Source organism: Dipodomys spectabilis, unplaced genomic scaffold, assembly GCF_019054845.1.
Source record: "Dipodomys spectabilis isolate Male_0828 unplaced genomic scaffold, ASM1905484v1 ptg000009l, whole genome shotgun sequence".
Taxonomy (NCBI): Eukaryota; Metazoa; Chordata; class Mammalia; order Rodentia; family Heteromyidae; genus Dipodomys; species Dipodomys spectabilis.
The window spans coordinates 6,587,771-6,604,922 of NW_024870686.1; the positions used below are offsets into that span (position 1 = coordinate 6,587,771).

The window sequence follows — 17,152 nt, forward strand, 5'->3', positions numbered from 1 at the left end:
AGAGCTCAGGAACAGCACAAAGACCCAGCATTCAAGCCACCCAGACTGGAAAAAAAAACAAACAAACCTGATCTGAAAATTACATTTGAGCAATGGGACATAAGCTGATAATCCACCAGGGATAATGGGATCAAAGCAAATACTGTTTACTTAAGGATTTATAATGCCTATTAGGGCTGGGAAGGTGGCTCAGTGGCAGAGTGCTTGCCTCGCATGCAAGAGGCCCTGAGTTCAATTCCTCAGTATCACATACACAGAAAAAGCCCAAAGTGGGCGCTGTGGCTTAAGTGGTAGAGAGAGCTAGCTTTGAGCTGAAGAGCTCAGGGTCTGTGCTCAGGCCCAGAGTTCAAGCTCCACGACCGACAAAAAATATATAATAATAAAAAAATGCCTTACCTATAAGCTGACTATTGGAAACATGCTGCAGCTAGACAGAAAACTTAACACAGCAGGATAACTACTAGTTGAAAATTTCCAAATAGCTAATAAGATTTAAAATGTTTTGAACACTGTTTATGCCTGAGGTAACAGGAGTGCCAATTAATGCGATCTCATCAGCACATGGGGTACTGTAATGTCACACTGTAGCCCATAAAGATGTACAATAACTATGTGCCAATTAAAATCTAGAAAGAAAGAAAGAGACAGAGAGAGAGAGAGAGAAACTTGGTGCTGCTGGTAGCGAGTAGCTCACACCTGTAATCCTAGCTACTGAAGAGGCTGAGATCGGGGATCATGGCTCTAAGCCAGCCAAGGGCAAGAAAGTCCAAGACTCTTATCTCTAATATACTTCTCAGAAAAAGCCAGACGTGGTGCTGTGCTCAAGTGGTAGAGTAACAACGAGATAGAGCTCAGTAGTATACTGTTCACCTAGCAAGTCTAAGCCCTAGATTCCGTCATCAGCTCCAAAAACCAGGAAGGCTGCCCAACATGCCTAGTTATCCAAATTTTGCAAGACAAAACACCTACAAATGTCTGAGACTACACCTCTCCCATAAAATTCCTCACTTACCTGTGAACTACAAGACTTAAAGAACCTTCTCCTCAGGACATTCCCACTTGGACGTCGGAGAGCAATGGTTATTACCTGAGGAATAAGAATGTTCATGTAAGCCAGGTGTCAGTGGCCAGCATTTATCACCCTACCTACTCAGGAGATCAAAATGGGAGGATGGCAGTCTGAGGCCAGCCCACAAAGAAAAAAGATCCCATCTCAACCCACAGCTGGGTGCAGTGGCACATGCCTGTCATCCCATGCTCACAGTGCCCTATAATAGAACTAAGAAACTGGACTGCAGCAGAGCTGGTGGCTCACACCTGTAATCCTAACTACTCAGGAGGCTGAGATCTGAGGATCAAGGTTCAAAGCCAGCCTAGGCAGAAAAGTCCGTGAGGCTCTTACCTTCAATAAACCACTCAGAAAACTGGAAGTGGAGCTGTGGCTCAAGTGGTAGAGTGCTAGCCTTGAGCTGAAGAGCTGAGGGACCGTGCCCAGGCCCATAGTTCAAGCCCCACAACTGACAAAAAAAAAGCACAAAGCCCCGAGGTTGAAACCCCAGTACTACCACCAAAAATTATTAGACATCTATGCACAGGAACAACTACACACAGAGAAAAGGCCTTGCTCAATGATCCTTTCTTCCTTACTCTCTTTTTTTTTGGGGGGGGGGGGAGGGGGGTCTGGTTGTGGGGCCTGAACTCTGAGCCTGGGCGCTGTCCCTCAGCTCTTCAGCTCAAGGCTAGCACTCTACCACTTGAGCCACAGCGCCACTTCCAGCTTTTTTCTTTTTGCTTATGTGGTGCTGAGGAATCGAACCCAGGGCCTCAGGCACTCTACCACTGAGCCACCTTCCCAGCCCCTCTCCTCTCTTTCTTTCTCTTCATTTCACAACTGGGGTTTGAACTCAGATCTCTACTCATGAGTCTCCTCTAGCTGTGCTTTTGTTTGCAGTACACTCAGGGCTTCAGCAAGTGGCCTAGGCACATGCCTCCAGAATGCCTTCATGACCACCTCAAATTTGAAGGTGGCAAAAGGAGGATGAGTAGGATGAATATGGCTAGAAAAAGATTGCTCGCATCTAAGCAAGCTGAACAATGAAACGTGCTGAAATTATTTGGGGAAGAGAAAAGGGGCGATGTCTCCAAGGAGAACAGTTGCTAAACTTGCCCAACATGCCTGAAGCCCTGGGTTTGATTCCTCAGTACTGCATAAAAAGAAAAAGCCGGAGCCGAGCGCAAGTGGCTCACACCTATAATCCTAGCTACCCAGGAGGCTGAAATGTGAGGATCACAGTTCAAAGCCAGCCAGGGCAGGAAAGCCCATGAGACTCTTATCTCCAGTAAACCACTAGAAAACCGGAAGTGGTGCTGTGGTTCAAGCGGTACAGCGCTTGCCTTGAGCTGAAGAGCGCAGGGACAGCGCCCAAGCCCAGAGTTCAAGCCCCATGACCAACAAAAAAAAAGAAAAGAAAAAGCCGGAAGTGCCACTGTGGCTCAAGTGGTAGCACACTAGCCTTGAGCACAGAGAGGCTCAGTGACAGAGCCCAGGCCCTGAGTTCAAGCCACAAGACTGGCAAAAAAAAAAAAAAAGGTGGGGGGAGTGCAAGATGCCAGTGGTTCACATCTGTAATCCTACTCAGGAGGCTGAGATCTGACAATCACCATTTGAACCCAGTCGAAGCAGGAAAATCCATGAGACTCTTCTTTCCAATAACTACCAAAAAGCTGGAAGTAGAACTGTGGCTCAAGGTGTAAACAGCTTTGAACAGAAAAGCTCAGGGGCGGCACCTAGGCCCTGAGTTCAAGCCCCAGGTTCAGCAAAAATAATAAGAATAAAAGCACTAGGGGCGGTTCTCAAGATGGCGACGGGGCAGTAGGGAAACGCCACAGCTCTCTCCAACCAAAAAGAGAGTTCGAGTTCCAACCTTTAATCTCCCCAAGAGACCGACAACAACAAAAAGACGAACACTCAGAGAAAAACCAGAGGTGGAAAATAACAAAAAAAGAAAGAGAGGAAAAGAAGAATTTCAGAACAGAGAAGAGCGAAGACCCCTCCCCCAACCTTTACTGGCCGCGCGGCAGTGCGCCAAGCCGCCGGCCAGCCGGCCCGGCAGGGGCTGCCGGAGCCACAGAGACACAGGGGGCTGCTTGCAGATCACCAGGTACCGGATTGCAGAACAGCGGATCGCCAGGAACAGAGAAACCTACCAGCCGGGAGTCTCCAGGAGGATCCCACCCCACCCATCACTCTCCACCGGAGCGGAGAGGCTCCATCCCGCCAAAGCCGCCCGGCACCAGCAGCGCCACAAAGGGACCTGTCGCGATTGCAACGACCCGGCGGGGGGCCGCCCAACCCAGCCCGCAACCACCCCAACTGAACTCGGACTGCAACAACAACTGACGGACTGCAACAACAACTGACGACCTACAGGGTGAGTACCCATCAGGGGACAGGGAATCCATCAAGGGAGACCAGAGCTGGAGGGAATCCCCAGACCCTGACCTAGACTCCCTACCCCAACACCCGGACCACAGGACCCACTAAAACTGGGAACTGTTCGAGAGCCCCACCAGCCGGTGGAGCACACTCTGCTGGCCAGGCCAGAGCAAGAGCGCCCCGGGAAGGGAGCTTAAATGCTCAAGCCAGGAACAGTGCCCCTGGGTCAAGACTACCATCAGTAGAAGAAATTTGAACTGTGTCCTCCAGGCTGCATAACCAAGGTGGTATACACATTAGCACAGGCCTAACGAGCGCGCTCCAGGCTGGGGCCGGAACCAGGCCAGGGGACCGGTGCCTGAACAAAGCAAAAAGGGTCAGAAGTGGGGCTGTGGCTCAAATGGTAGGGTGCCAGCCCTGAGCTGAAGAGCTGAGGGACAGCACCCAAACCTAGAGTTCAAGCCCACAACCAGCCCAAAACAAACAAAAACACATCAGGAGCCCATAGCAGACTCCAGTATTTGGGAGAGTGCATCCAGAGCATCTGATCTTCCCAAGAGCACCCGCAGGAGCAAACACAAGCAGTCTAGGCTGCTCAACCCTTCCAAAGGCGGGAATTGCTACAGCAGAGAGCTGAGAATCCTAAGTGAATAGCAGCTGGAAATAGGCTCCCAACAGAATCCAGATCAGACACAGACTCTCTCTACCAATAGAGAATCAGCAACCAAGCAAAGACAGACACACCAAAACAAGATTGAAGAGCAGTCTCCTGAACCCCCATGCGAAAATCACAGAGAAAAATCACAAGGTTTACCACTACCCAGGACAGCAAGCTCACCTCAAAAGCCAGCAGCCACGCAGGGGAGAGCCCCAGTGGGAGCAAAGCAGGAATGGAAGACAAAAACTACATCCAAGGGTTGCTGGAGGCAATGACTCAAGAAATAAAGCGAGAAATGGATCAGAAATTGAAAGAGCACAAGGATGAACTATCAAAAGATATACAGGATATCAAACAAAAATTGGATGCAAAAATAGAAGCTGCACAAACCTCAGTAAGAAGTGAGATAAACGCCAAATTAGAGGTAATGCATACTGATATCACCTCATTGAGAGGTGAGATCAGTACTCTGAGAACCAACATTGAATCCATAAAGGGATCCATTTCCACCATGCAAACCACAATAGAAGCCACGGTCAACAGAGTGAATGAAATGGAAGGTAGAGTGTCAGATACAGAAGACAGAATACACCAACTGGACCAAAAAGTGACAGATATGGAAAAATCACTCAAATTAAACCAAAGGGAAATTCAAGAGCAAGCAGATAATGCTAAAAAATTTAACCTTCGCATAATCGGAGTGGACGAAGGTGAGGAATTCCAGAGCAAGGGAATGCAACACCTATTTAACAAGATAGTCAATGAAAATTTTCCCCACCTCAAAAACGACCATCTTAACTACATCACAAAAGCTTATCGAACACCCAACAAGCAAGATCCCAGGAGAAACACTTCTAGGCACATAATAGTAACAATGATGGATCTGAATAATAAGGAAACAATCCTGCATGCAGCAAAAATGAAGAAGGAGCTATACTACAACGGGAAAAAAATTAGAATCACTGCAGATCTCTCCACACAAACAATGAATGCAAGAAAAGCCTGGGAAAGCACCATACGAGCCCTGAGAGCCAATAACTGCCAACCCAGACTGATATACCCGGCAAAGCTAGCATTCACATTCGATGGAGAACTGAAAACTTTTAATAGCAAAGAAAAACTAAATGAATACATAAACATTAAGCCAGCATTACAAAGAATTCTAAGAGGGGGGACACAACCTGAAGAAAGCAACCAGGAACTGGGACCTGCCCCAAACAGGCATTACTCAAAGTCTAACTGAGCAAGCACAGGAGGAAAGGAAAGAAGAAAAACTTAGGAAAACGGAATGGCAGGGACAACAATGCATCTCTCTATACTTTCTCTTAATATAAATGGGCTGAATTCGCCAATTAAAAGAAAACGAACTGAGGACTGGATCAGAAAACAAGACCCATCCATCTGTTGCCTTCAGGAGACCCACCTCTCAGCCAAACATACAAACAAACTCAGAGTGAAGGGGTGGAAAAGGATCTACCAATCAAATTCCCCCAATAAGAAAGCAGGTGTAGCTATCCTGATACCTGACAAAATAAACTTTTCATTAAAATCAGTACAGAAAGACAAGGACGGACATTACATATTAATAAAGGGAACAATCCAAGAGGAGGATATAACCATCATCAACTTATATGCCCCAAATATCGGTGCACCCAGATATGTTAAACAAATGCTCTCAAACTTACAGAATAAAATAGATCCCAATACGATAATACTAGGAGACTTTAACACGCCACTCTCACCAAAGGACAGGTCTACCAACCAGAGGATTGGCAAAGAAGCTACCGAATTAAGTGAGGCCATACTTCAAGCGGAATTAACTGACATCTACCGAGTATTTCACCCTAAAACAACACAGTACACATTCTTCTCAGCAGCTCATGGAACTTTCTCCAAAATAGACCATATCATAGTTCATTCAAGGAACTTAAGCAAATACAAAGGGATCGACATAATCCCCTGTATCCTATCTGACCACAGTGGAATCAAGCTAGCTCTCAATAACAAAGCATACCGCAGAAATTTCTCTAATACATGGAAATTGAACAGCACACTCCTTAACAAGGCCTGGGTAACAGAAGAGATCAGAGAAGAAATAAAGCATTTCCTAGAACTCAATGAAAATGAAAACACCTCACAAAGAAACTTGTGGGACACAGCAAAAGCAGTCCTGAGGGGCAAATTTATTGCCCTCAGTGCCCACATCAAGAGAATGGAGACAGACCAAGTAAATAATCTCATGTTGCAACTAAAACAGCTAGAAAAACAAGAAAAAATGGGACCTAAAGCTACTAGACGAAGCCAGATAACCAAATTGAGAGCAGAGATTAACCAATTAGAAAATCAGAAAACCATAACCAAAATAAACCAAACAAAAAGCTGGTTCTTTGAAAAAATAAACAAAATTGATGGCCCGTTGGCAAGATTAATTAAAAAAAGAAGAGAGGAAACCCATATTAATAGGATTAGGGATGCCACGGGAAACATCACAACACGCACCCAAGATATCCAAACAATTCTAACAGACTACTTTCAAAAGCTATACTCTTTAAAGGAAGAAAATCTGGCGGAAATGGATGCATTTTTAGAGAAATACAAGTTACCCAAACTGAGCAAAGAAGAAGTTAACCAATTAAATAAGCCAATATCCTATAATGAGATACAGGAAGCTATCAAAAGTCTTCCAACAAAAAAAAGCCCAGGACCAGATGGATTCACAGCAGAATTCTATAAGACCTTTAAAGAAGAACTAATACCCATACTCCTCAAGCTCTTCAGAGAAACAGAGAAGGAGGGAGCTATCCCAAACTCATTCTACGAAGCCAATATCACACTCATCCCCAAACCAGGCAAAGACCCAACCAAAAAGGAGAATTACAGGCCAATCTCCTTGATGAACACAGATGCAAAGATCCTTAACAAGATTCTAGCTAACAGAATCCAGAAACACATAAAAAAAATAATACACTATGATCAGGTAGGCTTCATCCCAGAGACACAGGGATGGTTTAACATACGTAAGTCAATAAATGTAATCCAGCATATCAACAGAGCCAAGGTCAAGAATCACATGATTATCGCCACAGATGCAGAAAAGGCCTTTGATAAAATTCAACATTCATTCATGCTAAAAGCTCTGGAGAAAATAGGAATAGAAGGAACATTTCTAAAAACAATAAAAGCCATTTATGACAGACCAATAGCCAATATTATACTTAATGGGGAAAAGCTACAACCAATCCTCCTAAAAACAGGAACAAGGCAAGGATGTCCACTGTCTCCACTCCTCTTCAACATAGTCCTAGAACCCTTAGCCAGGGCAATAAGGCAAGAAAAAGACATTAAAGGGATCCGCATAGGGAAAGAAGAAGTGAAACTATCCCTTTTTGCAGACGACATGATACTATACCTCCACGATCCCAAAAACTCCATCCCCAAACTTTTAGAAATCATAAGTCACTTCGGCAAAATAGCAGGATACAAAATAAACCCACAAAAATCAGTTGCCTTCCTATACACTGATAACGCACAGGAAGAGAGGGAAATAAAGGGAGCAACCCCATTCACAATAACCTCCCAAAAAATAAAATACTTAGGAATTAACCTAACCAAAGATGTAAAAGAACTATTTAATGAGAACTATAAAAAGTTAAAGAAAGAAATTGCAGAAGACACTAGGAAATGGAAAGACCTCCCATGCTCCTGGATAGGCCGACTTAATATAGTAAAGATGGTGATACTTCCAAAATTAATATACAAATTCAATGCAATTCCTATTAAAATCCCAATGACGTACATCACTGAAATACAGAAAACAGTCCAAAAATTTATATGGAACAACAAAAGACCTAGAATAGCCAAAACAATTCTAGGGGATAAAGACAATATGGGAGGGCTATCCATGCCGAACTTCAAACTCTACTACAGAGCTATAATCACAAAGACAGCATGGTACTGGCACAAAAACAGACCCGAAGACCAATGGAACAGAATAGAAGATCCAGATATAAATCCACAGGGCTACAGCCAGCTGATATTCGACAAAGGAGCCAAAGACATACAATGGAAGAAACACAGCCTCTTCAACCGCTGGTGCTGGGAAAACTGGGCAGCCACATGCAGAAAACTAAAAGTGGACCCCAGCCTATCACCATGCACCAACATCAACTCAAAATGGATTAAAGACCTTAACATTAAACCTGAATCTCTGAAACTACTGCAGGACAGAGTAGGAGAGACACTTGAACTAATAGGCACAGGAAGGAACTTCCTGAACAGAGTCCCAGGGTCACAACAAGTTGGAGAGAGACTCGACAAATGGGACTACCTTAAAATAAAAAGCTTCTGCACAGCTAAATCTATCGCAACTAAGCTAGAAAGACAACCAACTAATTGGGAAAAAATATTTACCAGCAATATATCAGACAAGGGGTTAACATCCTGTATATACAGGGAACTCAAGAAACTAATCCCTCCCAAACCTAACAAACCAATTACTAAATGGGCAAGGGAACTAAAGAGGGACTTCTCAAATGAAGAAATAAAAATGGCAAAGAAACACATGAGGAAATGTTCATCATCCCTGGTGGTGAAGGAAATGCAAATAAAGACAACCCTGAGATACCACCTTACCCCAGTCAGAATGTCCCACATCCACAAATCAGCCAACGACAAATGCTGGAGGGGATGTGGAGAAAGAGGAACCCTATTACACTGCTGGTGGGAATGTACACTTATACAACCACTTTGGAAAGCAGTCTGGAGGGTCCTTAGAAAGCTAAAGATTGACCTCCCTTACGACCCAGTCATACCACTTCTAGGCATCTACCCTGAACAACAGGAACCAATATACAAGGACACGTGCACCTCCATGTTTATTGCAGCACTGTTCGCAATAGCTAGGATATGGAAACAACCTAGGTGCCCCACCACAGATGAATGGATCCAAAAATTGTGGTATCTATACACAATGGAATATTATGCAGCCATTAGAAATGACAAAATAATGGCATTTGCAGGGAAATGGATGGAGCTAGAAGGAATCATGTTGAGCGAGGTAAGCCAAGAACGAAGAGACAAACGGTACATGGTCTCCCTCATAAGTGGATGCTAAATCCAAAAGGTTAGTGATACGACAAAACTAACAGGACTTAAGAAACAAAGAACTCCCGCTCATCTGGTTGAACCACTACTAAATATCCTCATGCTGCTGATCACAAATATGGTATATAACATGTGAACACTGTTATATATTACAGACTGTGGTAGACAATTTGCTCCAGGGAAGTTAGAATGAACTTGTGACTTTGAAATTATGTAATCATTTAATCACAATCAAAAAAAAAAAAAAAAAAAAAAAAGAACCTCGGGGAAGGGAGGGAGGGAGGGGATGGTAGGGGGAAAACAATGGAGGGGGTAACAATGTTCAAGAGGAAGTGTACTCATAACCTCACTCATGTAACTGTGACCCTCTGTATAGTAGCTTTACAATAAAAAAAAAAAAAAAAAAGCACTAGGAACAGCAGCTTGGTGCAGAAGGAGCAGTCCCAGCCAACCGGAAGAGCAGCCAGCGTACACATAGCTATAGGCTTCCTCTTCTCTTTTTCCAGGGCCTCATGCATGCGAGGCAAGCACTCTACCACTGTGCCATCTTCCCAGGCCAGTCTTCTTTAAAGGTGAGAACTATAAGTTGTACCTATCTGCTAATTTTGATTCTGTTTTAGTAAATAGCTCATTTGCTGACCTGAAGTTCCAGAAAAGTCCATATGTACCACCTCACTGCCTATGGCAATGGGTGGCTTTAAAAAGTAATCCAAGCAGGGCGCCGGTGACTCACGCCAGTAATCCTAGCTACTCAGGATGCTGAGATCTGAGGGTCACAGTTCAAAGCCATCCCGGGCAGGAAAGTCTGTGAGACTCTTATCTCCAATAAAAACCACTAGAAAACCGGAAGTGGCATTGTAGCTCAAGCGGTACAGCGCTTGCCTTGAGCTGAAGAGCTGAGAGACATCGCCCAGGCCCAGAGTTCAAGCCCCATGACCGACAAAAAAAAAAAAAAAAGGTAATCCAGCAGACAGCAGGCTTCCAAACTCAAGCTACCTTTTCTCTCTAAGCTCAAGTTCAGACAAGACAGGCTTACTTGATGTTAAAGAAAAGAGGGAATAAATTTATTTTATTATTATTTTTTTGGTCAGTCATGAGGCCTGAACTCTGGGTCTGGGCACTGTCCCTCAGTTCTTCAGCTCAAGACGAGCACTCTACCGCTTGAGCCACAAAGCCACTCCAGCTTTTTCTGCTTATGTGGTGCTTATGTGGGGAATAGAACCCAGGGCCTTATGCGAGGCAAGCACTCTACCACTGAGCCACCTTCCCAGCCCTTAATTTTTAAAGAAAAAAAAAAAAAAGCTTACTTCTTCATCTGTTTCAGAAGGCTCTTCAGGTAAATCAGGAACCTAAAGAAATATGAGTCATAGAGAAATGTAAATATTTTTTAAAATAATTAATAATTGCAGTAAAAAGACTCCCTTTCAATATAGTTTGAATGCAGCTAAACTTAGTAAGTTTTACTTTCAGTATACATCTATAAAAAGGTTGTGATAGCCAGGCGCCAGTGGCTCACGCCTGTAATCCTAGCTACTCAGGAGACTGAGATCTGAGGATCCCGGTTCAAAGCCAGCCCAGGCAGGAAAGTCCGTGAGACTCTTAGCTCCAATGAACCGCTAGAAAACCGGAAGTGGTGCTGTGGCTCAAGTGGTAGAGTACTCGTCTTGAGCTGAAGAGTTGAGGGACAGCGCCCAGGCCCAGAGTTCAAGCCCCACGACCGACACAAAAATTTAAAAAAAGAAAAAAAGGTTGTGATAAAAATGAGGTAGCTCAGTGGTAAAATTCTTGCCTAGCATGCACAAGGCCTTGGATTCAATCCCCAGTACTGAAAAAAGTAAGTAAAAGGAAATGAGGGCACAATCAATAAGCAACTCTGTGCTAACAACAAATTATAAAATAGTATTGAGCCAGGTGTCAGTGGCTCACACGTGTAATCCTAGCTACTTAGGAGGCTGAGATCTGAGGATCATGGTTCAAAGCCAGCCCAGGCAAGAAAAGATGTGAAACTCTTATCTCCAATAAACCACCAGAAAATGGGAAGTGGAACTGTGGCTCAAGTGGTAGAGTGCTTGCCTTGAGCTGAAGAGCTGAGGGACAGTGCTCAGACCCAGAGTTCAAGCCCCATGACCGACAAAAAAAAATAATAATATCTGAGATGACTGGCACCCGTCTATACACATACAAAGATTTCTGCTTGCCCTTAGGTCCTACACTAAGATTATTTCTTTATGTATATACAAATATTCCAAAATCTGAAATAGTCTGGTCCCAAGAATTTCAGATAAGAGATACTCAACCTATAGCAACTTTTAGCCATTCACAAAACAAGTCATAATTGTCTTAAGTTACCTAATAGGAATATTTCCCTTAGTAAATTGTTATTTCTCATTTCTACATAATCTAAGTATTTCTAAGCCTATTATAACTTATAGCTTTCCTTTAAATTTGGTTCAGAATCCTAACATTAAATAGGCCAAGCAGGGGCTGGGAAGGTGGCTCAGTGGTATAGCGCTTGCCTTGCACGCCTGAGGCCCTGGGTTCGATTCCCCAGCACCACATAAACAAAAGAAAAAAAGCTGGAAGTGGCGCTGTGGCTCAAGTGGTAGAGCACTCGTCTTGAACTGAAGAGCTGAGGGATAGCGCCCAGGCCCAGAGTTCAGGCCCCACAACCGGACCCAAAAATAAATAAATAATAAATAGATAGGTAGGTCAAGCAAATCATAACGAAGTTGATCACTTAGTAAGGTTATCAGAGCCACAATCCTAGTGTGCCAAAACATGTTATCAGTGGGTAGGGGTAAACAATGAACCTGCTTCTGCCAGGGCCATTCAGCAGGTGGTGAAACTTCCGTTACAAGTTTATCCAAGTTCCTTCTCTTTGCAGCTTCTCTGTTTGATGTTTCCGAAGATGTCTGACTTGTATTTTCTGTCACCAAATCTTCATTACCCTGCTCAAAAACAAGAGAAAAGTTCTGAAGACATACTTTCTATCTACTTTATTCTATTCACAATGGTGAAACCATTATCTCTCTGGACAACAAAACAGCGCTTAAATGTGTTGCAGGTGATCCCCATATCCGGTTCTGCGGTTCCCTCTGATAGATGAAAGGCTAGTGAGGCTCTTTCTACTCTGGATTAATCAACCCCTAAGTTTCTCAGCAGAATGCAAGAAGGAAAAAAAGCCTGATTGATATCCTTTCCTCCTTTCAGTGAAGGAAAGAAGTAGGAAGTGTTAAAGAGTCTGCCTTCAAAGACTGAAAATAGAACATCTATACTAAGGAAAGGGGTATGTTACCATGTAAAGCTTCCACTGCTCTATGTGGCATCCACATCGGGTTATATAGAAACATTCATTCTCATTTTCAGCCGGGTGCTGGTAGCTCACACCTGTAATCCTAGCTATTCACAAGGCTGAGATCTAAGGATCACGGTTCAAAGCCAGCCCAGGCGGGAAAGACTGTGAGACTCCTATCTCCAAATAAACCACCAGGAAACCGGAAGTGGTGCTGTAGCTCAAGTGGTAGAGCGCTCGCCTTGAGCTGAAGAGCTGAGGGACAGCGCCCAGGCCCAGAGTTCAAGCCCCACGACTGACCAAAAAAAAAAAAGAAACATTCGGGCTGGGAAGGTGGCTCAGTGGTAGAGCACATGCCTTGCATGTCAGAGGCCCTGGGTTCGATTCCTCAGCACCACATAAGCAAAAAGAAAAAAGCCGGAAGTGGCGCTGTGACTCAAGTGGTAGAGCGCTAGCCTTGAGCTGAAGAGCTATGGGACAGCGCCCAGGCCCAGAGTTCAGGCCCCATGACCGGACCCAAAAAAAAGAAACATTCTCATTTTCAAACTTAAGCTTTTACTTTCCATTTTAATCACTGTAGGAGACAAATATTTTATCCCAGGAATTAAAAAGATTATTCTTTATTTATTCTATTATGATGATTAATCACGGCTGTTCGTTTGACTGGATTGAGAATCACCTGCTCAATTAGTAAAGCAAACCTCTGGGCTTGTCCAGAGACCACTAGATCTTGACAACTCTGACCTAATGAATGGATTAACCCTTTGCTGGATTCATAAATGGCACTACTGGGAAAACTGGAAAGTGGGGCCTAGTTGGGGGGCAGTAAGTTACTGTGAGCTGTATCTACTTTGCCCGAGACTTTCCTGTGTGTCCTTTCCTCTGCTTTCTGGACACCATGAAGTGAGCTACTCTGCTTTGTCCTTCCCTTCCCACTAGGATGGACTGACACCTCTAAAGCCCTAAGCCAAAATAAACCTTCCTTCCTTTTAGTAGGTCTCTCAGGTATTTTAGTCAGAGCTACTCAAAAATAACACATCTACTAAAACTGTTGCCTTAGCAATATAACTTCCTAAAACATCAAATTCTTAACTATTGGCTCATTAGTTTAATAACTTTCAAGTAAGACTAAGTTCAGTAACTCCTTTCATTCACAGCTACTAACCTTCTAAGAGAGAAATTTTTCTTTAGCAGACTAACGTACCATTTAGTGAGTTTATCTCCCTTCCTTTGCTCTTTTTTTTTTTTTGGTGTCTTTCTTTCTTTCTTTTTTTTTTTTGCAAGTTCTGGAGCTTGAACTCTAGGCATGCTGACCTTTTGTACTTAAGGCTAACACTCTACCATGTGCACCAAAGTTCCACTTCTGGCTTTTATTTTTTAGTTTAGTGGAAATAAACAGTCTCATGGACTTTGCTGCCCAAGCTGGCATTGAACTGTGATTCTCAGATCTCAGCCTGCTGAGTAGCTAGGATTACAGCCGTGAGCCACCGCCTCCTGGCCCCCTTCCTTTGTTCTAAGACAAAGTGGTGGAGAGGAGTGCTCATGCTCACACCTGTAATCCTAGCTACTCAGGAGGCTGAGATCTGAGGATCGCAGTTCAAAGTCAGCCCAGACAGGGATATTCTTATCTCTAATTAACCACCAGAAAACCAGAAGTGGCGTTGTAGCTCAAAGTGGTAACACTGGCCTTGAGTAAAAAAGCTCAAGGACAGCACCTAGGCCCTGAGTTAAAGCCCCACAACCAAAAAATAAATAAATAAAAGTAAAAATACAGTGGTAGAAGGAACATGAGGAATAGGCATTAAGGGGAGTTCAAAACCAACTTGAGCTACATATTGAGACCCCGTCTCAAAAAAACAGTAAGATGTATCCCAGTGACTGGAGAGGCTAGTATAAGATTACTTCAGCCCAGGTAACATATACGTTATGTTGCCATCTTTCATATCACTTTTATTACCTACTCTTGATTATTTTGACATTATTTGCCATTATGAAACAGAGACTAAGAATCCTGTTGTACTTTTGTTGAATTATTTTCTTTACAAGATGACAAAAAGTACAGTATAAACGGGAATCAAAAAAACAAGCATCTTTGGAACAGAAAAGGCCATCATAGAAAATCTGTAGCCAGCTACTTTAAGACCGAATGTCTTGGCCAGGTGAGCTAGTGGCTCACCCCTGTAAATTCTAAGGGATGAGATGTGAGGATGAATCACCAGGTTCAAAGCCAGCCTGGGCAGAAAAATCCAAGAAACTCTTACCTCTAACCAGAAAAAACAAACGCCAGAAACAGAGGCATGGCTCAAATGATAAGAGTGCCAGCCTTGAACAAAAAGTCCAAATGGGAATACAAGGCCCTGGTTCAAGCTGCAGTACAGGCACCAAGTCTTTAGGATATCCTTTTACTCTGTAAGAAAACTTAAAAATCTAAACTTCCATTACCAAGTAACAAAATTTGTAATCAAAGCTGAAGAGGAGAATAAAAAAGCTAAATTGCCTTTAAAAACAGAAACAAGGCAGTATTGGTGTTGCATGCCTATAATCCTAGCTACACAGGAGGCTGAGATCTGAGGATCTCGGTTGGAAGCCAGCCTAGGCAGGAAAGTCCATAAGACTCTTATCTCCAATTAATCATAGAGAAAAGCCAAAAGAGAAAAGGCTCAAGAGCTAGACTTGAATGAAAGGAGCTCAAGGACAATGCATAGGCCCAGAGTTCAAGCCCAGGACCAGCCCTGGAAGGAAAGTCTGTGAAACTCTTTTTTTTTTGGGTCCGGTCCTGGGGCCTGAACTCTGGGCCTGGGCGCTGTCCCTCAGCTCTTTGGCTCAAGGCTAGCGCTCTACCACTTGAGCCACAACGCCACTTCCGGCTTTTTTCTTTTTGCTTATGTGGTGCTGAGGAATTGAACCCAGGCATGCAAGGCAAAGGCTCTACCACTGAGCCACCTTCCCAGCCCATGTCTGTGAAACTCTTATCTCCAATAAACCACCAGAAAATTGGAAGTGGCACTGTGGCTCAAGAGGTAGAGCACTAGTCTTGAGCTGAAGAGCTAAGGGACAGCGCCCAGGCCCAGAGTTCAAGTCCCACAACTGACCAAAAATAATTAAATTAAAAAAAAAAAAAGACAAACATGAACTATAGATCTTACTTGAGGGAAAGTCAGAATTTCCTTAAAACAGCGATTACTCAACAGTTTTCTGAGAGACAGCTTTGCACTAAAGCTTTTCTATTTAAGATATGTGCTCTTTAGAAATCGAGTTAAAAACTTTACAAATAAAATATGCTGAGTATAAACTGATACAAAATCATTATCAATGAAGACTGGTAGTCAGGCGCCCGTGGCTCACACCTGGAATGCCAGCTACTCAGCAGGCTGAGATCTGAGCATCTCAGTTCAAAACCAGCCAAGGCAGCAAAGTCCTCAAGATTTCATCTCCAACCAACTGGAAAAAAGGGGAAGGAGAGGAACGACTCAAGTAATACATTACCATAAATAAAAAAGCAGAGTGTAAAGCTCTGAATTCAAACCTTAATACCAACAACAACAACAAAAGACTCCTACAACAAAGAGTACTGTCACAGTTTAAATTTTATAAAACTCTATGTGTGTATGAAACATTTAAATAAATAAGATTCAAAATATAAAATGAGAGTATTTTCTAACCCCAAGTTTGTGACCACTGGTCAACTTCCAGGTTTCACCTGTGATTTGATAAAAGCGTTCTTCCATTTTTTTCAATTTCATTTCTTGCTGAGGTTTTAAAACATTCTCTATGTATCTGCTAGCCTGTTCAAGAAAAAAAAAAGAGTGCTATTAGTATAGTGTTCCTAAAAATGTACACTGTCTACAAATTAATTATAAATTAGAACCTGATTATAAACTGTTTTCACAGATTCCATTCTGTCAAAAAAGGAGCATCCTAGCCGGGTGCTGGTGGCTCACGCCTGTAATCCTAGCTACTCAGGAGGCTGAGATCTGAGGATCGCGGTTCAAAGCCAGCCCGGGCAGGAGAGACTGTGAGACTCCTATCTCCAATAAACCACCAGAAAACCGGAAGTGGCGCTGTAGCTCAAGTGGTAGAGCGCTCGCCTTGAGCTGAAGAGCTGAGGGACAGCCCCAGGCCCAGAGTTCAAACCCCACGACCGACAAAAAAAAGAAAAAAAAAGGAGCATCCTCCATTTCTGTACCTATCTAAATATTTGCATTTGTATACAATGCAAATAAAACCAAGTGTTCTATTCTTATGCTTATGTAGCAATATATAGCTATATTTATATATTCATTTATATCTTTATTTACTTACTTTTTTTGTGGGGCCTGAACTCTGGGCCTTGGCACTGTCCCTTAGCTCTTCAGCTCAAGGCTAGCACTCTACCACTTGAGCCACAGCGCCACTTCCAGCTTTCTTTTTTCTGATTATGTGGTGCTGAGGAATCGAACCCAGGGCCTCCTGCATGCAAGGCAAGCGCTCTACCACTGAGCCAACTTCCCAGCCCTTACTTACATATTTTTAGATACATAATTTTTTTAATGTCTGAGGCCAGGACTCAAACTCAGCACTTACTGCTTTTGCTCACTGAACAGCGCTTTAACTAACTGAACCATGCCTCCTACATCTCTATATAATTCTTCATTTCAACAAAAACATAGTAAAGCCAGGCAGC

General features: G+C 43.4%; 1 protein-coding gene across 2 annotated transcripts in view; it reads right to left on the minus strand.

The window, feature by feature from the left end:
* Positions 1–17,152, minus strand: part of Ubxn8 (UBX domain protein 8) — a 30,841-nt gene that overhangs the window by 3,922 nt on the left and 9,767 nt on the right. For both annotated transcript variants that reach the window (XM_042701000.1, XM_042700998.1), the window contains 4 exons: positions 16,152–16,274; positions 12,008–12,145; positions 10,505–10,546; positions 1,013–1,087 (listed from right to left, as the gene is read on the minus strand). In XM_042701000.1, coding sequence (XP_042556934.1) covers positions 1,013–1,087; positions 10,505–10,546; positions 12,008–12,145; positions 16,152–16,274 — 378 coding nt within the window. The remainder of the gene's footprint in view (positions 1–1,012; positions 1,088–10,504; positions 10,547–12,007; positions 12,146–16,151; positions 16,275–17,152) is intronic.